The sequence below is a fragment of the Pseudophryne corroboree genome, chromosome 1, assembly GCF_028390025.1.
Source record: "Pseudophryne corroboree isolate aPseCor3 chromosome 1, aPseCor3.hap2, whole genome shotgun sequence".
NCBI classification, from domain to species: Eukaryota; Metazoa; Chordata; class Amphibia; order Anura; family Myobatrachidae; genus Pseudophryne; species Pseudophryne corroboree.
The window spans coordinates 359,688,613-359,713,003 of NC_086444.1; the positions used below are offsets into that span (position 1 = coordinate 359,688,613).

The following is a 24,391-nucleotide window of genomic DNA, read 5'->3' on the forward strand; positions in this document are numbered from 1 at the left end:
CCCTCCTCTTCCTCTCATACCAAAGGGCTGAGAATTGTAATAAAAGGAGGAGTGAGAACAATATTCTTTGCTCCGAATTGGCCAAGAAGGACTCGGTACCCGGAGCTGCAAGAAATGCTCTCAGAGGACCCATGCCTTCTGCCTCTCAGACAGGACATGTTGCAACAGGGGCCCTGTCTGTTCCAAGACTTACCGCGGCTGCATTTGACGGCATGGCGGTTGAACGCCGGATCCTAGCGGAAAAGGGCATTCCGGATGCAGTTATTCCTACGCTGATAAAGGCTAGGAAAGACGTGACAGCAAGACTTTTTCACTGTATATGGCGAAAATAGGTTGCTTGGTGTGAGGCCGGGAAGGCCCTACAGAGGAATTCCAGCGGGGTCGATTCCTGCACTTCCTACAGTCAGGAGAGACTATGGGCCTAAAATTAGGATCCATAAAGGTCAAGATTTCGGCCCTATTCATTTTCTCTCAAAAAGAACTGGCTTCACTGCCTGAAGTTCAGACGTTGTTCCGGGGGTGCTGCATATTCAGCCTCCTTTTGTGCCACCGGTGGCACCTTGGGATCTTAACGTTGTGTTGGATTTCCTGAAATCCCACTGGTTTGAGCCACTTAAGACCATGGAGCTAAAATATCTCACGTGGAAAGTGGTCATGCTATTGGCCTTAGCTTCGGCTAGGCGTGTGTCAGAATTGGCGGTTTTGTCATGTAAAAACCCTTATCTGATCTTCCATATGGACAGGGCAGAATTGAGGACTCGTCCCCAATTTCTTCCTAGGGTGGTATCATCGTTTCATTTGAACCAGCCTATTGTGGTGCCTGCGGCTACTAGGGACTTGGAGGATTCCAAGTTGCTGGACGTAGTCCGGGCTTTGAAAATTTATGTTTCCAGAACGGCGGGAGTCAGAAAGTCTGACTCGCTGTTTATTCTGTATGCAGCCAACAAGGTTGGCGCTCCTGCTTCGAAGCAGACTATTGTTCGCTGGATCTATAGCACGATTCAGCTGGTTCACTCTGCGGCTGGATTGCCGCATCAAAAATCGGTGAAAGCCCATTCCACAAGGAAGGTGGGCTCTTCTTGGGCGGCTGCCCGAGGGGTCTCGGCTTTACAGCTTTGCCGAGCTGCTACTTGGTCGGGGTCAAACACGTTTGCTAAATTCTACAAGTTTGATACCCTGGCTGAGGAGGACCTTGAGTTTGCTCATGCGGTGCTGCAGAGTCATCCGCACTCTCCCGCCCGTTTGGGAGCTTTGGTATAATCCCCATGGTCCTTACGGAGTTCCCAGCATCCACTAGGACGTCAGAGAAAATAAGAATTTACTCACCGGTAATTCTATTTCTCGTAGTCAGTAGTGGATGCTGGGCGCCCGTCCCAAGTGCGGACTCTCTGCAATACATGTATATAGTTATTGCTTAACTAAAGGGTTATTGTTATGAGCCATCCGTTAAATGAGGCTCAGTTGTTGTTCATACTGTTAACTGGGTATGGTTATCACAAGTTGTACAGTGTGATTGGTGTGGCTGGTATGAGTCTTACCCTGGATTCCAAATCCTTTCCTTGTTGTGTCAGCTCTTCCGGGCACAGTTTCCCTAACTGAGGTCTGGAGGAGGGGCATAGAGGGAGGAGCCAGTGCACACCAGATAGTACCTAATCTTTCTTTTAGAGTGCCCAGTCTCCTGCGGAGCCCGTCTATTCCCCATGGTCCTTACGGAGTTCCCAGCATCCACTACGGACTACGAGAAATAGAATTACCGGTGAGTAAATTCTTATTATTACCTGCAATATCTCACAATAGCCTCATCATGGAACTCACATTTCCTTGAATCACCTCCTACATGTCCCAGTTTCAATATTTCCTGGCACAGTCACCACTGATGTGGCAAACAGGGATTACACTGGTTGTAGGGTGAGATCTTACAGTCACAGAACTGTCCCCGCCGCCCCACATACATCTGTATACGTCCACCTTGCGTTGCAAGTGGATGCGGTACAGTAGGGGGTTTCCGGTGACTTTATAGTGTAAACGACACCTAAAAATAAAATAAAAATCATGTCGACCTTTTTCTATGTCGATCTTTTCCGTGTCTACCATTTTACCATGTTGTCTATTTCCACATGTCGACCTGTTGTGTATCAACCTAGTGGTTGTTGACCTTTTTCAGTTTCACCCTATAATCCATACCCAACCCTGTTACTGGTTCTCCCATTGTCCTTCCTTGGACCACTTTTGGTTGGTACTAACCACTGCATACCGGCAACACAAGACCCGCCATTATGGAGGTGCTGACACAGTCATCTAGCTATCACAGCGTGGCCCTTGTCAGAGTCGCTCACATCCTTACTTATTTTTCTTGTTTGCATCACATCAACGTCAAGAACTGACTGTTATATCCCAGCCCTTGTCAGGAGCCAATGTAACAAGATAATCAGTCTTATTCATTTCACCAGTCAGTGGTTTTACTTTTATAGCTGGTGAAATTGCTATTTGTTTATCCCTTTTTCTCTGACGTCCTAAGTGGATGCTGGGACTCCGTAAGGACCATGGGGAATAGCGGCTCCGCAGGAGACTGGGCACAACTAAAAGAAAGCTTTAGACTAGCTGGTGTGCACTGGCTCCTCCCACTATGACCCTCCTCCAGACTTCAGTTAGAATCTTGTGCCCGGCTGAGCTGGATGCACACTAGGGGCTCTCCTGAGCTCCTAGAAAGAAAGTATATTTTAGGTTTTTTATTTTACAGTGAGATCTGCTGGCAACAGACTCACTGCAGCGAGGGACTAAGGGGAGAAGAAGCGAACCTACCTGACTGGAGATAGTTTGGGCTTCTTAGGCTACTGGACACCAGAAGCTCCAGAGGGATCGAACACAGGACCCGACCTCGATCGTTCGGTCTCGGAGCCGCGCCGCCGTCCCCCTTACAGAGCCAGAAGCAAGAAGTGGTCCGGAAAATCGGCGGCAGAAGACCTCGGTCTTCAACAAGGTAGCGCACAGCACTGCAGCTGTGCGCCATTGCTCCTCATGCACACCTCACACTCCGGTCACTGATGGGTGCAGGGCGCTGGTGGGGGGGCGCCCTGAGCAGCAATATAAACACCTTGGCTGGCAAATCATCACAATATATAGTCCCAGGGCTATATATGTGATAAATTACCCCTGCCAGAATTCCTGAAAAAAGCGGGAGAAAAGTCCGCCGAAAAAAGGGCGGGGCTAACTCCCTCAGCACACTGGCGCCATTTTTCCCTCACAGCTCCGCTGAAAGGATCGCTCCCTGGCTCTCCCCTGCAGTATCAAGCTACAAAGGGTAAAAAAGAGAGGGGGGGCACTAAATTTAGGCGCAGTATAACTTATATAGCAGCTATAAGGGGAAATAATTCAGTTAATCCCTGTATTATTATAGCGCTCTGGTGTGTGCTGGCATACTCTCTCTCTGTCTCCCCAAAGGGCTTTGTGGGGTCCTGTCCTCTGTCAGAGCATTCCCTGTGTGTGCGGTGTGTCGGTACGGCTGTGTCGACATGTTTGATGAGGAGGCTTATGTGGAGGCGGAGCAGATGCCTATAAATGTGATGTCACCCCCTGCGGGGCCGACACCTGAGTGGATGGTTATGTGGAAAGAATTACGTGACAGTGTCGACTCCTTGCATAAAAGGTTTGACGACATACCGAATATGGGACAGCCGGCTTCTCAGCCTGTGCCTGCCCAGGTGTCTCAAAAGCCGTCAGGGGCTCTAAAACGCCCGCTACCTCACAGATGTCGACACGGATACTGACTCCAGTGTCGACGACGATGAGACTAATGTAACTTCCAATAGGGGCACACGTTACATGATTGAGGCTATGAAAAATGTGTTGCACATTTCTGATGTTACCCCAGGTACCACAAAAAAGGGTATTATGTTTGGAGAGAAAAAACTACCAGTAGTTTTTCCTCCATCTGAGGAGTTAAATGAAGTGTGTGAAGAAGCGTGGGCTTCCCCCGATAAGAAACTAGTAATTTCTAAAAGGTTACTAATGACGTACCCTTTCCCGCCAGAGGATAGGTCACGTTGGGAAACATCCCCTAGGGTGGATAAAGCGCTCACACGCTTGTCAAAGAAGGTGGCACTACCGTCTCCAGATACGGCCGCCCTAAAGGAACCTGCTGATAGAAAGCAGGAGGCTATCCTGAAGTCTGTATATACACACACACAGGTATTATACTGAGACCAGCTATTGCTTCAGCATGGATGTGCAGTGCTGCAGCTGCGTGGTCAGATTCAGTGTCGGAAAATATTGATACCCTAGACAGGGACACTATATTGCTAACCGTAGAGCATATTAAAGACGCAGTCTTATACATGAGAGATGCACAGAGGGATATTTGCCGGCTGGCATCTAAAATAAGTGCAATGTCCATTTCTGCCAGGAGAGGGTTATGGACTCGGCAGTGGACAGGTGATGCAGACTCTAAAAGGCACATGGAAGTTTTGCCTTATAAAGGTGAGGAGTTGTTCGGGGATGGTCTCTCGGACCTAGTTTCCACAGCAACAGCTGGGAAGTCTGCATTTTTACCCCATGTTCCCTCACAGCCAAAGAAAGCACCATATTATCAGGTACAGTCCTTTCGGCCCCATAAGGGCAAGCGGGTTAGAGGCGCGTCCTTTCTGCCCAGAGGCAGAGGTAGAGGGAAAAAGCTGCAGCATACAGCCAGTTCCCAGGAGCAAAAGTCCTCCCCCGCTTCCTCCAAGTCCACAGCATGACGCTGGGGCTTCACAGGCGGAGCCAGGTACGGTGGGGGCCCGTCTCAAAAATGTCAGCGATCAGTGGGCTCGCTCACGGGTGGATCCCTGGATCTTTCAAGTAGTATCTCAGGGGTACAAGCTGGAATTCGAGACGTCTCCCCCCCGCCGTTTCCTCAAATCTGCCTTGCCAACAACTCCCTCAGGCAGGGAGGCAGTGATAGAGGCAATTCACAAGCTGTATTCCCAGCAGGTGATAGTAAAGGTGCCCCTACTTCAACAAGGACGGGGATACTATTCCACAATGTTTGTGGTACCGAAACCGGACGGTTCGGTGAGACCCATTTTAAATTTGAAATCCTTGAACACATATATAAAAAAATTCAAGTTCAAGATGGAATCGCTCAGGGCGGTTATTGCAAGCCTGAAAGAGGTGGATTACATGGTATCACTGGACATCAAGGATGCTTACCTGCATGTCCCCATTTACCATCCTCACCAGGAGTACCTCAGATTTGTGGTACAGGATTGTCATTACCAATTCCAGACGTTGCTGTTCGGTCTATCCACGGCTCCGAGGGTCTTTACCAAGGTAATGGCCGAAATGATGATACTCCTTCGAAAGAAGGGAGTTTTAATTATCCCGTACTTGGACGATCTCCTGATAAAGGCGAGGTCCAGGGAGCAGTTGTTAGTCGGGGTAGCACTATCTCGGGAGGTGCTACAACAGCACGGCTGGATTCTAAATATTCCAAAGTCACAGCTGGTCCCTACGACACGTCTACTGTTCCTGGGGATGGTTCTGGACACAGAACAGAAAAAAGTGTTTCTCCCGGAGGAGAAGGCCAAGGAGTTGTCATCTCTAGTCAGAGGCCTCCTAAAACCAAAACAGGTGTCGGTGCATCACTGCACGCGGATCCTGGGAAAGATGGTAGCTTCCTACGAAGCAATTCCATTCGGCAGGTTCCATGCAAGAACCTTTCAGTGGGACCTGTTGGACAAGTGGTCCGGATCGCATCTTCAGATGCATCGGCTGATAACCCTGTCTCCAAAGACCAGGGTGTCTCTGCTGTGGTGGCTGCAAAGTGCTCATCTTCAGGAGGGCCGCAGATTCGGCATACAGGACTGGGTCCTGGTGACCATGGATGCCAGCCTATGAGGCTGGGGGGCAGTCACACAGGGAAGAAACTTCCAAGGACTATGGTCAAGTCAGGAGACTTCCCTACACATAAATATTCTGGAACTGAGGGCCATTTACAATGCCCTAAGTCAGGCAAAACCCCTGCTTCAAAACCAGCCGGTACTGATCCAGTCAGACAACATCACGGCAGTCGCCCATGTAAACCGACAGGGCGGCACGAGAAGCAGGACGGCGATGGCAGAAGCCACAAGGATTCTCCGATGGGCGGAAAATCACGTGATAGCACTGTCAGCAGTGTTCATTCCGGGAGTGGACAACTGGGAAGCAGACTTCCTCAGCAGGCACGACCTCCACACGGGAGAGTGGGGACTTCATCCAGAAGTCTTCCAACTGATTGTAAACCGTTGGGAAAGGCCACAGGTGGACATGATGGCGTCCCGCCTAAACAAAAAGCTAGAAAGATATTGCGCCAGGTCAAGAGACCCGCAGGCGATAGCTGTGGACGCTCTAGTGACACCGTGGGTGTACCGGTCGGTTTATGTGTTCCCTCCTCTTCCTCTCATACCAAAGGTACTGAGGATAATAAGGAGAAGAGGAGTAAGAACTATACTCATTGTTCCGGATTGGCCAAGAAGAGCTTGGTACCCGGAACTTCAAGAAATGATCTCAGAGGACCCATGGCCTCTGCCGCTCAGACAGGACCTGCTGCTGCAGGGGCCCTGTCTGTTCCAAGACTTACCGCGGCTGCGTTTGACGGCATGGCGGTTGAACACCGGATCCTGAAGGAAAAGGGTATTCTGGAGGAAGTCATTCCTACGCTGATTAAAGCTAGGAAGGAAGTAACCGCAAACCATTATCACCGCATATGGCGAAAATATGTTGCGTGGTGTGAGGCCAGGAAGGCCCCAATGGAGGAATTTCAGCTGGGCCGTTTCCTGCACTTCCTACAGTCAGGGGTGACTATGGGCCTAAAATTGGGTTCCATTAAGGTCCAGATTTCGGCTCTATCGATTTTCTTCCAGAGAGAACTAGCTTCACTACCTGAAGTTCAGACTTTTGTTAAGGGAGTGCTGCATATTCAGCCCCCTTTTGTGCCTCCAGTGGCACCTTGGGATCTCAACGTGGTGTTGGATTTCCTAAAGTCACATTGGTTTGAGCCACTTAAAACCGTGGAATTGAAGTATCTCACGTGGAAAGTGGTCATGTTGTTGGCCTTGGCTTCGGTCAGGCGTGTATCAGAATTGGCGGCTTTGTCATGTAAAAGCCCTTATCTGATTTTCCATATGGATAGGGCAGAATTGAGGACTCGTCCCCAATTTCTCCCTAAGGTGGTATCAGCTTTTCATCTGAACCAGCCTATCGTGGTGCCTGCGGCTACTAAAGACTTGGAGGCTTCCAAGTTGTTGGACGTAGTCAGGGCCCTGAAAATTTATGTTTCCAGGACAGCTGGAGTCAGAAAGACTGACTCGCTATTTATCCTGTATGCGCCCCACAAGGTGGGTGCACCTGCTTCAAAGCAGACTATTGCTCGCTGGATCTGTAGTACGATTCAGCTTGCACATTCTGCGGCTGGCCTGCCGCATCCTAAATCGGTAAAAGCCCATTCCACGAGGAAGGTGGGCTCTTCTTGGGCGGCTGCCCGAGGGGTCTCGGCTCTTCAACTTTGCCGAGCAGCTACTTGGTCGGGGTCAAACACGTTTGCTAAATTCTACAAGTTTGACACCCTGACTGAGGAGGACCTAGAGTTTGCCCATTCGGTGCTGCAGAGTCATCCGCACTCTCCCGCCCGTTTGGGAGCTTTGGTATAATCCCCATGGTCCTTACGGAGTCCCAGCATCCACTTAGGACGTCAGAGAAAATAAGAATTTACTCACCGGTAATTCTATTTCTCGTAGTCCGTAGTGGATGCTGGGCGCCCATCCCAAGTGCGGATTGTCTGCAATACTTGTATATAGTTATTGTTTAACTAAAGGGTTATTGTTGAGCCATCTGTTGAGAGGCTCAGTTGTTATCATACTGTTAACTGGGTATTGTATCACGAGTTATACGGTGTGATTGGTGTGGCTGGTTATGAGTCTTACCCGGGATTCAAAATCCTTCCTTATTGTGTCAGCTCTTCCGGGCACAGTATCCTAACTGAAGTCTGGAGGAGGGTCATAGTGGGAGGAGCCAGTGCACACCAGCTAGTCTAAAGCTTTCTTTTAGTTGTGCCCAGTCTCCTGCGGAGCCGCTATTCCCCATGGTCCTTACGGAGTCCCAGCATCCACTACGGACTACGAGAAATAGAATTACCGGTGAGTAAATTCTTATTTTTTCTTCTTGTAACAAACACATCAGTTATATACAGTATGTTGGGGAAAAAGACATTTATAAATAATTTAGAAACAATAGGAGCACAACCAGTGAATTTGATTGTCACATTTACTTATAGTAATAGCACTTCTAATATCTCCTTTAGGAATAGCTGTCACAATGGCATGTAGTTAATATCCTGGCAGTCAGAATACCGAAGCCGGGATCCCGACCGCCGAGAATGCCGACAGCTGTGCCAGGTTCTATTCCCACTTGTGGGTGTCCACGACACCTATAGAGTGGGAATAGAACCTGTGGCGAGCCACCGACCCTGCAAAGGGCTTTCTACCTCTTGCCTCGCTGCCGGCATTCTGGCGGCCGGGATCCCGGCGGTAGTATTCTGACCACCAGGGTCCCACCCCTAATGCATCACAACATGTGGCAATAAGCAATGTATAGCATATTATATCCTCTATCCGTTATGAACCTTTTTTCCTTGTAATCAAATGTTGAAATTCCATTATATTGAAACTGAGTTATGACAGATTATCTTTATCCAGCTTTGTGTGACCCTGTACCCAAAAACCCACCTACCTGCACATAGCAGACATAACTCTGTCACCAGGTAAAGGGCTGCTACTAGTGTATACACGGAGCAGAATTGCTGATGCACAGGGAGTTTTGTGTCTACGCCTCTTTCGTTCTCCCCAATCAGATTTGTCAGTGGAGAGGTGCGTTGTTTCCTCCCCCATTATATTATTCTTTCTAAAAGTTATGATATTATTTGCCCACATATTAGGAGAGTAAGTGTTCTGAATATTTATTTGCTTGTTTATCTGCTTTTCAGTTACTTTCTTATTTGTATACAGTGCGTCACAGAGACGACATCACAGTGAATAGCTAACTCCTGCAATACACTTGGACTGACGGTCGGTGGTAGTGACGCATCTTATCCACCAGCGTACGCGGAGATCCATCTCTGGCAGTCGGCGTGCAGCATGTTTTCTGGATAACGATAAGTCAGCAAGATCACACTATTAAAGAGACACTAATAGTTTTCACATTCATCTTATTTGTTAGAAGAACCAGAAGAGTAATAAAGGGTAATTGCCTTGTAACGCTTCCTTTTACAACGTGTTGCTGTGACTGTTCTGTGTGGTGTAGAGATCTCCAGGCTCCTTCTCCTGTACAAGATGGTAGCCACAAGGCTTATACAGGTATATAATTGGGCTGCTTATTATTATTATTATTATTATTTTCTGTTACGTCCTAGAGGATGCTGGGGACTCCGTAAGGACCATGGGGTATAGACGGGCTCCGCAGGAGATAGGACACCTAAAAAGAACTTTTACTATGGGTGTGCACTGGCTCCTCCCTCTATGCCCCTCCTCCAGACCTTAGTTAGATCTTGTGCCCAGAGGAGAATGGGTGCACTGCAGAGAGCTCTCCAGAGTTTTCTGCTGAAAAATAATTTTGTTAGGTTTTTAATTTTCAGGGAGTCCTGTTGGCAACAGGCTCCCTGCATCGTGGGACTGAGGAGAGAGAAGCAGAGCTGGCTTGTAAAGTTGGGCACTGCTTCTAAGGCTACTGGACACCATTAGCTCCAGAGGGAGTCGGAACACAGGTCTCACCTGGGGTTCGTCCCGGAGCCGCGCCGCCGTCCTCCTCACAGATGCCGAAGATAGAAGTCGGGTGAGTATGAGAAGGCAGAAGACATCTTAGGTGGCAGAAGACATCAGATCTTCATGAGGTAAGGTGCGCAGCGGTAAGCTGCGCGCCATTGCTCCCAGTCACACACACACAGAGCAGCACTGAAGGGTGCAGGGCGCCCTGGGCAGCAATATTCCTCACTTTTGGGCAAATTCAGATAGATTAGGCTGCGGAGGCAGTAAATCTAAGATCCCCCGCCATTTTAATAGAAAAGTCACTGGGACCGAAGCCCGCCGTTGGGTGGGCGGGGCTTGATCCTCAGCACTAACCAGCGCCATTTTCTCCACAGAAGCTGCATGCGTGAACGCTGGCTCCCTGGTCTCTCCCCTGCTGAACTTCACAGGCTGGAAAAAAGAGGAGGGGGGCACATTAGCGACGCAGTGAGTGGGAATTGGTATATTATATATAAAAAAGCGCTATCTGGTCATATTTTTTCCAGTGTTTTTAAGCGCTGGTGTGTGCTGGCATACTCTTTCTCTGTCTCTCCTTAGGGCCTGTTTGGGGTTTTGTCCCCTTATAGGTTAATCCCTGTGTGTGTGGGATGTCGGTACGTGTGTGTCGACATGTCTGAGGCGGAAGGCTTCTCCAAGGAGGAGGTGGAGCAAATGAGTGGTGTGTCCCCGTCGGTTGTGCCGACTCCGGATTGGATGGACATGTGGCATATGTTGAATGCAAGTGTGGCATCTTTACATAAAAGGCTTGATAAAGCTGAATTAGGGGGAACATCAGGGGGTCAATCCTCGGATTGGACCGACTCACAGGGCCCGTCAGGGTCTCAAAAGCGTCCCTTAACACAAGACACTACTACCGACGCGGATTCTGATTCCAGTGTCGACTACGACGAAGTAAAATTGCACCCTAGGGTGACTAAAACCATTCAGTGTATGATTGTGGCAATAAAGGATGTGTTGCATATTGAGGATGAACCCTCGATCCCCGACACAAGGGTACACATGTTTAAGGGAAAGAAACAGATTATTAATTTTCACGCATCTCATGAATTAAATGATTTCTTTGGAAAAGCTTGGGAGACTCCGGAAAAGAGACCGCAGATCCCCAAAAGAATTTATATGGCATACCCCTTCCCTAAGCAGGACAGGGAGATTTGGGAATCATCCCCCATTGTGTACAAGGCCCTACCATCTCCTGACACAGCGGCCCTTAAGGACCCTGCAGATCACAGGCAAGAAACTACCTTAAAGTGTATTTATTCTCATACGGGTGCTGTGCTAAGACCGACAATTGCGTCGGCATGGGTGTGTAGCGCAATTGCAGCTTGGACAGGTGAGCTGACAGATCAATTTGATAATATGGATAAGGATACTATATTCTTAACTCTAGCCCATATAAAATACGCAGTCTTATTTATGAGGGATGCTCAAAGGGACATTGGATTGCTAGCTTCTAGGGCCAATGCCATGTCTATCTCAGCGAGAAGATCCTTCTGGACGGGTGATGCGGATTCCAAAAAACATATGGAAGTACTACCCTATAAGGGTGATGTATTGTTTGGGGATGGGCTGACGGACACGGTTGGATTCTAAATCTACCGAAGTCACAGTTGATTCCGACAACTCGACTGCCGTTCCTAGGTATGATACTGGATACGGAACAAATGAAGGTCTTCCTCCCAATAGAGAAAGCCCAGGACATCCAGAACATGGTCAGAGACCTGCTAAAACCGAAAAGGGTGTCAGTTCACCAATGCACTTGAGTTCTGGGAAAAATGGTGGCGGCCTACGAGGCCATTCCCTTCGGAAGGTTCCATGCAAGGACTTTTCAATGGGACCTTCTGGACAAGTGGTCCGGGTCCCATCTGCACTTACATCGGAAAATAACTCTGTCCCCAGGGGCCAGAGTGTCCCTCCTGTGGTGGTTGCAAGGTGCTCACCTCCTGGAGGGTCGCAGGTTCGGAATTCAGGATTGGATCCTAGTTACCACTGACGCGAGCCTCCGAGGATGGGGAGCGGTCACACAGGGAAAATATTTTCAGGGTCTTTGGTCAGACCAGGAGTCCTGTCTACACATCAATGTGTTGGAACTCAGGGCCATTTACAACGGCCTTCGACAAGCGGAGAGTCTTCTTCGAAACCTACCGGTTCTGATTCAATCAGACAATGTCACAGCAGTGGCTCATGTGAACCGCCAAGGCGGGACAAGAAGCAGAGTCGCGATGGTGGAAGCCACAAGGATTCTTCGCTGGGCGGAAAATCATGTAAGCGCTCTGTCGGCTGTCTTCATTCCGGGAGTGGACAACTGGGAAGCAGACTTCCTCAGCAGACACGATCTCCATCCAGGAGAGTGGGGTCTTCATCAAGAAGTCTTTGCAGACATAACACGTCTTTGGGGAACTCCTCAAATAGACATGATGGCATCACGCCTCAACAAAAAGCTTCGGAGGTATTGTGCCAGGTCTCGGGACCCTCAGGCAGTGGCAGTAGATGCTCTGATAACACCGTAGCTGTTCAAATCGGTCTACATGTTTCCTCCTCTTCCTCTCATCACAAAAGTGTTGAGGATCATAAGGCAAAGACACGTACAGACAATACTCGTTGTCCCAGACTGGCCTCGAAGGGCCCGGTACTCAGATCTACAAGAGATGCTCACAGAAGATCCCTGGCCTCTTCCTCTGAGGGAAGACCTGTTGCAATAGGGGCCCTGTGTATTTCAAGACTTACCGCAGTTACGTTTGACGGCATGGCGGTTGAACGCCGAATCCTAGCGAAAAAGGGGATTCCGGAAGAGGTCATCCCTACTTTAATAAAGGCTAGTAAGGAGGTGACGGTTAAGCATTATCACCGTATCTGGCGAAAGTATGTGTCTTGGTGTGAGACCAAGAATGCGCCTACGGAAGATTTACATCTGGGTCGTTTTCTCCACTTCCTACAGACAGGAGTGGATATGGGCCTGAAATTAGGCTCTGTTAAGGTACAGATTTCGGCCCTCTCGATTTTCTTTCAGAAGGAATTGGCTTCTCTTCCAGAAGTCCAGACATTTGTAAAGGGAGTGCTACATATCCAGCCCCCTTTTGTGCCTCCAGTGGCACCATGGGACCTGAACGTGGTGTTGCAGTTCTTAAATTAACACTGGTTTGAACTGCTTAACACGGTTGAGTTGAAATTTCTTACCTGGAAGGTGGTCATGCTGTTGGCCTTGGCATCAGCAAGGCGAGTGTCTGAATTGGTGGCTTTGTCACACAAGAGCCCCTACTTGATTTTTCATGTGGATCGAGCTGAATTGAGGACACGTCCGCAATTTTTGCCTAAAGTGGTTTCTTCATTCCATATGAATCAACCTATTGTGGTGCCTGTGGCTACAAGTGACCTGGAGGATTCCAGATCCCTGGATTTAGTCAGGGCCTTAAAGATTTATGTAGCCAGAACGGCTAAAATTAGGAAAACAGAGGCTCTGTTTGTCCTGTATGCTGCTAATAAGATTGGCGCACCTGCTTCGAAGCAGACTATTGCTCGCTGGATCTGTAATACGATTCAGCAGGCTCATTCTACGGCTGGATTGCCGGTACCAAATTCAGTTAAAGCCCATTCCACTAGGAAGGTGGGCACTTCTTGGGCGGCTGCCCGAGGCGTCTCGGCATTACAGCTTTGCCGAGCGGCGACTTGGTCGGGGTCAAACACTTTTGCAAAATTCTACAAGTTTGCTACCCTGGCTGATGAGGACCTAGCGTTTGCTCAGTCGGTGCTACAGAGTCATACGCACTCTCCCGCCCGATTGGATGCTTTGGTATAAACCCCATGGTCCTTACGGAGTCCCCAGCATCCTCTAGGACGTAAGAGGAAATAAGATTTTAAACCTACCGGTAAATCTATTTCTCCTAGTCCGTAGAGGATGCTGGTCGCCCGTCCCAGTGCGGAAACTCTGCAAGACTTGTATATAGTTGTTGCTTACATAAGGGTTATGTTACAGTTGGAATAGGTCTTGGACCGTTACTGTTGTTTGTTCATACTGTTAACTGGTTATGTATGTTCCAGGTTACATGGTGTGATTGGTGTGGGCTGGTATGAATCTTGCCCTTGGATTGCTAAATCCTGCTTGTATTGTCCATCTCCTCTGGGCACAGTTCTCTAACTGAGGTCTGGAGGAGGGGCATAGAGGGAGGAGCCAGTGCACACCCATAGTAAAAGTTCTTTTTAGGTGCCCTATCTCCTGCGGAGCCCGTCTATACCCCATGGTCCTTACGGAGTCCCCAGCATCCTCTACGGACTAGGAGAAATAGATTTACCGGTAGGTTTAAAATCTTATTATGTGCGTTGTATTTTATTTTATGTCTTCCCACTAAAAGTAACTTTCTAGTGGTGAACGTGGCTAAAGCTTACACGCTGTACGGGGAAAGCAAAACTATTGAATGTGTTCTTTGTCTAGGGACCTTTTACACGGTTTATGTGGATTTGTGCCTTTCATGTAATTACATAGAAAATAAATTTACAACAAAATAACTTTTGTTCACATTGTTGAAAATAACAGTATAAATGGCGTAATTATCTTTTGCCTCCTTTCCACAAAGCAATAGCGCCAGGAAGTGATATTTGCTTTCACATTACCGCAGTGCAACATCTGCCGCATCTGTCACCTCATTTGCACATAAGGTCAGTGGTAAGAGGGAGGTGGTGGAAACAAAAGAAAAAACATTGTGAAACAAATGCGTAGCATGGTGGTGGTACTGGCTAATATCTGTGCCTGTGCCCGTAGCGTGTTACCTGGCAGTGACCTCAGTGACCCATATCTGCAGCATTGGTACAATATTGGGCAACAGATCATCATGATGACTTAAGTCTCTGCAGTTTTAGAAGACGCCATGGGCACTGCTTGCTGTATTTGTGGCACCCTGATGACGTGATCCCTTGGATGTTTTACCAGGCAACACGCCGCAATTAGAAATTCGTAAATTCCTTGCGGCAAATTCCTACGGGTAACACAGTATTCGCCTCATTGTATCATAAGATATCTGATTGTTGTAAGTCCTAAACTGCTGGACCTTATTTCCATGCCATACGTGAAACATTGTAACCAGCTGTAGAGATCTCCTGGTGTATGTAACCAGCTGCTTTTTATTTATTTTTTCAATAGGATTGAATATCTGTTTTAAAACCGTTTCTACAAAGTATCTGTAGGTGACGCTTGTCACACTTTTATGATTGTCACATATTTATGATCCTGTATTTTGGTTTGAACAAAGAATCCCCACTGTAGGCTTCCCTATTCCTTACAATCAAAACAAAACAAAAAACCCTCCTGACTGACTCCACGCTCTTCATCGGGGACCGTCGGTACAGTCTTCATTGGCAGTTTAGCAAGTTCTAATTCCCATAATAAGGCGGGGAACCTTCCACTGCATACAGCAAAGGAATACTGTACTGTACCTCCCAAGCCCTACAAATTGGAGCGCACGTCCCATGAAATAGAGACTGACCCACAGAAATAGCAGCAGCTGTGATGTACAAGTCCTATGATCTCCTACTAAATGACAGTCAGGCCATATTGGCTCATATTGGAATTAATTATTTTTATAACTTGCTATTCTGGGGTCATGTCACATCAGGAGATACAAGGAGAGCAGACCATAAAATGTATCACACAGATATATATAATTCCATCTCCTTACAGAATTTATTACATATAATTTATTAAGAGGTACGGAGTAACCGAATGTGAGTGAGCATATGTACAGAAAGCCTTATTCTTCTTTGCAGTGTTGTGTATGGCTGTATGTGTTTTCTTATGAGTATTGAATGCTATTTGGAAATTGTGACATCCCAATTTCCTTGTCTATATTTTATATTTCAACTATCAGAGGCATTTTCACATCTGTACTTATCAAATGTTTGGAGTGAACCTAAAAAAATATTATTTTTCCATGTTGTGACTTGTGCTGCGTATTTTATATTTATTTTTTTCATTGTGTTTTTTTCCTCTGTGTCGAATTTCATGTGACACGTTTCATTATATGTGAAAATTACACTCAATGTATGTTTTACCTATATATTTTTAATGATCTATAATATTAATAAAGAATATTTTTGGAAGTCTGGTGTCTGTTCTTTTATTTATTATTCTTTACTACCAGTTATTTATATAGCGCGCACATATTCCGCAGCACTTTACAGAGAATATTTGGCCATTCACATCAGTCCCTGCCCCAGTGGAGTTTACAATCTATATTCCCTATCACATGCACCTGTACACATATACGCTAGGGTTAATTTTGTTAGGAGCCAATTAACCTACCTGTATATTATTGGAGTTTGGGAAGAAACCCGGAGTACCCTGAGGAAACCCACACAAGTACGGGGAGAATATACAAACTCCACACATATTGAGCCATTGTGGAATCAAACCCATGGCCTCAGTGCTGTGAGGCACTAATGCTAACCACTATACACCATATGTGCTCCCCCCGAGACATCTGTGCTGTCTTGTTTTAATTGATGACCAGAAAGGTATACTAGCATCATACCACTATGGGTGGTAGGCCTCTGGAATGGTTGGGCCATGCCACAACTAAAGGTGCATACACACTGGGCATCTCTGGCAGGAAAATAGCTCAGTGCATACACATTGAGCTATTTTCCCCATGCCAACTTCACGGGGGGGGTGACGTACGGAAGGAGACGTATGGAAGGCCCGATGGACGGTGGCGGCTAGCGATGATGCGGGAGCTGGGATTCCAACCGCCGAGAAAGCCGACAGCTGCACCAAGGCTATTCCCACTAGTGGGTGTCCATGACACCCACAGAGCGGGAATAGAACCTGTGGCGAGCGCAGCGAGCCACTGAGCCCACAAGGGGAGGAACAGGCCCATATTAATAACTGTGCTAAAGTATGAGATGCTTATACCCAATACAATGCTGTACTTGGATCCAAATCTTAAAAGCCATTGTAACTGCTTAAATGTATGAAAATGCAATATGATGAATGAGTGAGGAGTCTGGGCTTTTATTTGGTGGATTTACCATTGAAAGTTCCCCCTACATTACTAATTTGTACCATACGATAACAGGAGAGGCAGCTGAGGTAGAGGATGGGACACTGAAGGCCTCCGTTATGTAATGAATTTGGGCTATAACCTTGTTGGGAGATTAGGGGGATATTCTAATTATAAGCTATCGCAGCCCCTGTTGCTTACAACATGAGGCTACTTTTAAAAATGTTGTCAAGGGCTACACTAGTTCCCAATCTGCCCCCATATGATATGTAGTGCTGAGAACATGCCTGGGCACAACATGGCGCATGCAGCCAATGACCAGAATGTCACAGCAATTTGAAATCACAGTGGCAGTTGGCCAGCTGTTACTGCAGCAGCCATTGCTAGTCATTGCGCTGAGGAGTAAGGAGTGTGTGACTGTGCTCCAGAGATGTTTCCCCCAATTAAGCCGAATGTTCACAGGATGTTGAGTGCTGCGAGGGGGAAATATAAATTTCCCTGGGAACTTCCAGGACGGGCAGATGATATCTTTCCAGGCACTCGGACCTATGTCCAGGTGAGTGGTGATGGCTTCATGTTTATCCCATGTTGGTTTTATTTATTCATCGCAGAAATATGTCTGTGGCCTGTGCATGTTTTTGTTTTAAAGGATAGTTTGTACTTTCGCTAATATAAGTGTATTATATTATTACAAACCATCTCCTGCTGTCCTATTGAGCTTTTCCTCACATCATCCACTCTGTTACACAGTATGTATAATAATGTATGTTCTTAGTTACTTATGCTGGATCCTGTATGTATCTTCTTGCAGCTGCCCGCAATTCCTGAAGTTCTCCGTAAACATTATGGAAGATGTCCAGACGATGAAGGCCGGAATTCGGCCTGTTATAACATCCAACTGCCTAAATTGTCTGGTAAATACAATTTTATTCTTCTGTCTGCGGACACCATTCATATAGACTAGTGCTGCCGGGACCGTGGGTCTCATCTATGTGCTAGCAGCCAAATATTATTTAATAAGACAAATGGAGTTTATGGAGGCTGTCAGAGAACGTGGGTCCGCAGAGATGTGGAAGCCAGCATCAAGGGAGTGGTAAAATCCCGCCCTTCACACCTTCCCCAGGGACATCCCTTTCGGGATCCTTTACAATTCATCTGAATGTGTGTGTGTGTGTGTGTGTGTGTGTGTGTGTGTGTGTGTGTGTATGTTCTATGTAAAATACATATGTGAATGTCAGCGAATAAGAGAGGTCCTCAATTTACTGTACATTTTACATCTGCAGAGATATATAATCCAGTAGGAATAAGACCATCAGGACAGACAGAGATGGAGTGTATCAAACCTGCGCCTCCAAAGACTAAGGCGGCCAAACACCGTAAGTTTTTGTAACATTTCAGCCTCTGTCGCTTTGTAAACAGAAAACGCTCTATAGTATTTTATGCTGAGACTTATTCCAAGGGTGATCCACTCCAGCCATTAACATACATTTCTAATCTAACTGTGGTTCTTGCTGTGACCCATACCAGCCAATAAGGTGTTTGTTTAAATTGTCTACACCGAACTAGACGGACTAGCAGAATATCAATCTCCCTTACCGTGACAGCTATGTGCACCAAATATTATGTTCTCCCGCCTGCAGAATTACCAATTGTTCATTGTTTTTTAAACACTGCAATGTTTCAGTGTCATCATTGACACTTATTGAGGAGAACATATTCGGTAATGATAGGGACAGTGGAAGAATGGTTCCAGATGAGTATATGTGTATTTAGTCTAACCCCCGCCCCCAGAACATCATGAAGTCACAAATAAGGGGCTGGGTCAGGAACACCTCGCTGGGTGCTGGGCGTGTGTCCCATGTACGCCCTGACTAGTTCCACTGCAAGGTACCATTCTAGGCAACCCACAAACTTGGAAAAGGGTGCCACTGGGGCAGAAATGGTGCCCTATCGCCCCTACAGTCCCTGGGTGGTGCAACTGGTTGCATTCCTCTCCCTATGACCCTGCAGCCACCAGACAGCCTAGTAGATGCAGACATTATGCCACATCCCCTGTGATGTAGGTGGCCTTGGGGCCATGATGATATACCCTCCACACTTGCTCCTTGGATGTCCCTATTGTGAGCCAAGTATAGCAACTTTACCTACCTGTACACCTGCAAACATGTCACTGAGTCACAGAGCTTTGTGATCTGACATCTGCAATTCTCTGCATAATGACTGTGGTAGTATTACATAGTCTTCTAATAAGCACCTGCACCAGGTGTGTGAGGGAGAGGCCTTGTGTGAGGTCTGACAGCACAGCCCATCTTTCCTACAGCTAAGTGTAACTAGTCCATGAGCTGAGGCTGCTATCAGTGATCCTTGTGTAATATACATGTAACTGCTGCTGGTGACCCTGCAGTGTCTGACGTGTATAACACCTGTATGTATTGTCCTCAGCACCACAACGCTCCAGCAAAGTCCGCCGGTCCGCTAGTCACTGCCCGGAGGCCACTCGCCCATCTGTGCCCAGAGAGCTGCCCAGTTTGGTCCCGTCTCTTGGTGATGCACTAAATTTACTGTGTAACAATGACTGGTAAGTGAGGGACAGGGGAGGGTCAGTGCTGGGTGTTGTCACCTTTATCTTATGTTAGCCTCATACTTAGGTTTAACAATGAGTGATATTCTAGTTGTCACTCGTAACTAATCTTACATGGTGCTCCAACCAATCAGCTTCTGTCCTGTGATTGAAAACTGACCGTTAGGAGCTGATTGGCTGGAGCACCATTTTTTCATTGTTAAATCTGCGGCAAGTCTGTGATAATAAATTAGCGTTGGCGCAATATTTCTATACAGGCATTTATAGATCTTTATACAATGTATGGAAAAATGTCTAATAGACAATGTGTGCTGCCATACCAACCTACAGTAAGTCATTGCGTGCTGTGCACTGGCCTCAATGACATCTAAACATTAGTCAACTATAAATAAAAATAAGCAGAGTTACTATGAAATAATTTACATGAATCCGTTACAATGAACAGTAAATCCATCCATAGTCATCTAGAACAGGGATTCTCATCTCTGGTCCCCAGCAGGGAATATTCGGAGAATAAATCTCGATGGGCGCAATTGCTGATATATAGATAAGTCTACAGTATATGTGTGTATATAGAGATAGAGTGATGATGTGCTGACCAGGCCTTCACAGGATCCGCTGTTTTAATGTTTTCAGGGAGAAAAAGATTGAGGGCATCAACATGGTGCGGTCCCTGTCCGCGTCTCATCCCTCAGTCGTCCTGGAGAGTCTTCATGCCTTCATCGTTGGGCTGACCAAAGAGGTAAAGATATTTTCCATCTGTTTGGAGGGCTGACAACTGTGTGGTGTCCTTACTGTTTGTGAGGAGTAACTGTAACACAAGTACATTACGTAGTGCTGGGTCTCATTGTCCGTCGCTCTCCTAGATCTTCTCCCTGAATAAGAATTAGTTTATAGAGTTACATCTTAGGGCAAAAAAGGCAAAACAATGCAGTCTATCGTGATAAATCCTGATACCGAGAGTTGCCATAAACTTGCATATTGTACGGTTTAAAGGTGACAGAAAGGAACCAGCTTTTCTCTTTTAAATCCCCATCTTACAGTGTGGGAGGGAGGTTACGTCCAGCAGGTCCTGTTTCTGAGGGGGTGTGGCTAATCCTGGGGGTGTGGCCATGCCTCAATCTGAATAATATGTATTTAGCCTCATGTGCTGACAGGGAAATGGTATCCCTCCCACACCCAGCTCAGCTGGGCCCCCCTCCATTCCCCTTAGACTGGCCAAGAACATGTCATCTCTACCTGTCCCACCCCACTTAACACGCCTGGTTATACATTGGGTAGATATTATTGCATTCTCCATATGGGTAGATGAGTTGCAAGCATAGTGCAACATTGATTTTCACAGTTGAAGGAATTCGTGCATTGCCTTTTTATGTGATTCCATGTGATCCCGACATTAAGGACGCCAGCGGTCTGAATAACGACACCGGCATCTCAACAGTGTATATCCCGACAGTGCTTTGGAAAGAATGTAACCCTAATCTTTACCCTCCCCATAGCCTAACCCTAAATATCCTCATCCTGCAATCTAACCCTAACCTCCCCATCCCGCAATCTAACGCACCCGCACGCAGCCTAGCCCTGACCTCCCTCTCCAGCAGCCTAACCCAAACATTTCCACTATTATTATTATTGTTATCCTTTGTTTGTATGGCACCACAAGGGGTCCGCAACACTTACAGTACAAGACAATATAGGGCAGTTATAGAAAACCAGGGGTCAGGTGCCATCAAAGGGAGTATGGAGTATAAGATCCATCCCACAGCCTAACCCTCCCCACTCCCCTCCCGCTGCCTAACCCGCTTCCTAACCCGCTGCCTAGTCCTGTCACTTATACATTACAGTGTAACATGAACTCTGCATACGGTCCCTGAGATATAGGTGTCTAACATGGTCCTGTACAGTGATTGCAGCAAATATGGGGAAGTCTTACTTACTGACACAGTATTGTTTAAAAAAAAAAAGCCTTTGATACATTTAGCCAAAACAAGAAGAGATAAGTTCAAGATGGTAAAATGTTGGTTCAAAATAAATTTGCCCTTGTTAATAACAATTGGCCTAATGTGGCATTTGGAGAGCAGAAGAATGACCTCTTTACTGGGTTTCCTTGTGTGTCTTATATAATATCTCTCTTATCACATATGAAGGATGGATGCTGAAAGCCGGGTTATTTTCCCCTAACTTTCTGTTTGCACATTCTGTAGTAAAACCTCTACTTATACATTGCAGGTGAAGAACTTGTCCTCCAAAGTCTCCCGAGCAGCTATTGGGTGTTTAGCTGCCATGTTTGTACACCTGGGGAAGAACATGGACAGAGAAGTGGAGCACTGCGCACTTGTCCTCCTATCCAGGGCGGGAGACTCCAACCTATTCATACGGGAGGAGGTGGACAAAGCGCTACAGGCCGCGGTGGAGAATGTGATACCAATACGAGCTCTAACGTCCCTTATAAATGGAGGGCTAAGGTAAAGTCACACGGTGGTGAGATTATCACTATATAATCTACGTCTGGATTATATTATGTACAATTAGCCGTTTGTGTTCTATAGTTAGTACTCGGACACTTGTTGTGCTGGTGCTGATATCCATTCATGTTTCATCTGTAGCCATTTGAACACTGCCATCAGGAGTTGTGCAGCCAAACACATGTGTCATCTGGTGGAGAGACTGGGACAGAGGCGCGTTCTATGTGGGCAAGGAGCCATCACCGCAAGAGCTATCCCCGCAATAGCACGGTGTGTCCAGGATAGCTCTCAGGACACCAGGTTAGTAGTCTGCTGTGCTCCCGCATACGGAAATAGGTGATGGGCTCCTCAGAGATTTTACCGTTATAATCAGTGGTATCACTACGTGGGTGTGCCCACTCCCGGGTGTCACCCACCAAAGGGTGACACCAAAATGCCGAGTCCTCTTCAGCGACAGGAGCCGGATGCTGCAGTGTGACATTATGTGCAGTACTCGGCTTCTGTCACAGTGTAGGAGCCGACACTGCAGACAGACAGCCTCCAAGGGCAGACCAGCATCTCCAAGGCCCCTGGAGAAACAAAAGCAGGGGTCGGGCTGCGAGACCAAGCCCCCTTCCCACAAAGCCACACCCCCTTTTTTTAGCAACACGCACACATATGGAGTATTTTACCAGCAACGGGTGTCACCAAGACTAGTGATGCCACTGGTTATAATTATCCGCGCTCCCTTCTGTATTAGAGGGCAGTGTGAGCAGGTGGCACAGCCATAGACAGCAGCCCTTGTCCTCCGCTGAATGATTGTACAGGAGAATAAGGAGCGCTTGTAGGTGTTGGCCCAGGCCCATTGGCGTTTCTATAATGGGTGCAGTGTGTGCGGTGCACATGGGCCTCTGAGTCCCGGGGGCGCCTACACTGCACACACTGCACCCATTTCTCCAATACTTACCTTTCCGGAGTCCATTGCTGACCGTGTGTGGGCCCCCTCCTCTCCCGTAGCCATCGCGCCGCTGCTAGTGCACTGACCACTAGAGACTCTGGCACAGTGCCAGAGTCTACAGCACTCAGAGCACTAGCAGCGGCGCAACGGCTACGGGAGAGGAGGGGGCCCACACACGGAGTCTGGACACAGGTCCCTCCTCTCTAGAGATGCCCCTGCCCAGGCTGATGCCTCTATGTGCTTATGTTCAGGTCATATCCCTGGTCTCAGAATGGCTGATTACATAGTTACACACATGTTTCTCTGTTGCAGGTTCTATGGCAGAAAGATGCTTCACTACCTGAGATCTCATCCGGACTTTGAGAAAGCCCTGCACAGATATGTCCCAAGCAGGGAGCTGCAGTATATAAAAGATATATTAAAACGTCTGTAAATAAATGTTATATAACTTGTGGTTTCATGTACTTTTATGGTAAGTGTGCATCTTATATAGTGTGTAGAGCAGAGGTTCCAAACTGTGTGCCGTGGCTCCCTGGGGTGCCTTGGGGCAGTTGCAGGGGTGCCCTGGGTTGGTGGTCCAGGACCAATTCAAATTATTCATGGTCAATATAATAGGCAAAACCAGTGCTGGTGGCTGCCAGTGATAAAATATGTGGCCAAACAGAAGCAAATCGTGTCCCTCACCACACAACTGACCCTAAGGATGACATATAAACGCGATCTACTTAATGTAATATTTATTTCTAAATTTCTCAATAAGAAATTTTTGGCCATGGGGTGCCGTGAAAAAAATTCAGATATTCTAGGTCACCGTGATTCAAAAAAGTTTGAAACCACTGTTGTGGAGTAAGGAATACAAAAGATTTCTTATTAACTACTTCTATGTCAAGCACTTGGGTAGGATAAATGTATAATGTATTCACCCTCTCACCAGCCACAGGTAATTATTCTACTACATCTCTGCACCAGTTACAGTAACTTTACTGCGCTCAAATGTGGTGTTTTTATGTAATGTTAGGCATACTGTTATACACTGGTTCAGTAAAGAAATGTATTTTTGATTTGTAGTGTGAAGTTAGTGTAGGGTAACTCAGTACGTTCATCTGAAGTGTCGACAGTAAGTGCTCACACTGTATATGCTGTAAGTGTAGTGTGGGCTGCGGGAGGGAGGGGTGGGGGGAGAGATATACTCCAGTGGGTGTTTTTCCATTTAGAACACATTACTGGTAAGGGTCTGTGCTTTCTTGCAGTTGCCATTGATTCTAAAGCACATTAATATCACTACATACTGTATGACTACATTGGGTATTTACTATAAAGTGCAATGTATTTTATGCACTTTTTATTGTTTTTTGTTGGCCTAAATCCCATACATAAAGAGATGAGTTTTCAGGTTCACCCTCCCCCCAAATCGTATGCAGAAATGAACGCACAGAGATGATTAAAAACCTCTTTTGGTGGCCTATCTGGAATTTAGCCCTATGCTAGATACGCGCTATGCCATTTTATTGTCCATCTGACATCCTGCTTGATCTGTCTGCCAGTGGAACGGCCCGATACCACACTGAGCAATTAATTTTGTTACCGATTTGCTGCCACACTGCACTGAA

General features: G+C 47.0%; 1 protein-coding gene across 1 annotated transcript; it reads left to right on the plus strand.

Moving 5' to 3' along the window:
- The first annotated feature begins 17,102 nt into the window (after positions 1-17,102).
- Positions 17,103-23,235, plus strand: LOC135069755 (TOG array regulator of axonemal microtubules protein 1-like). The gene is made up of 8 exons (XM_063964711.1): positions 17,103-17,354; positions 17,610-17,712; positions 18,082-18,174; positions 19,241-19,376; positions 20,016-20,121; positions 21,609-21,844; positions 21,986-22,144; positions 23,094-23,235. The coding sequence occupies exons 1-8, from the start codon at positions 17,229-17,231 to the stop codon at positions 23,212-23,214; spliced, it is 1,080 nt and encodes a 359-aa protein (XP_063820781.1). The 5' UTR covers positions 17,103-17,228; the 3' UTR covers positions 23,215-23,235.
- Positions 23,236-24,391: the final 1,156 nt, after the last annotated feature.

Coding starts and splice junctions, on each gene's coding strand:
- LOC135069755 (XM_063964711.1), top strand. CDS start 17,229: ATGTTTCCCCCAATTAAGCCGAATGTTCACAGGATGTTGAGTGCTGCG. Junction 21,845..21,985: donor CTTATAAATGGAGGGCTAAG/GTAAAGTCACAC, acceptor TTTCATCTGTAG/CCATTTGAACACTGCCATCA. Junction 22,145..23,093: donor GATAGCTCTCAGGACACCAG/GTTAGTAGTCTG, acceptor TCTCTGTTGCAG/GTTCTATGGCAGAAAGATGC.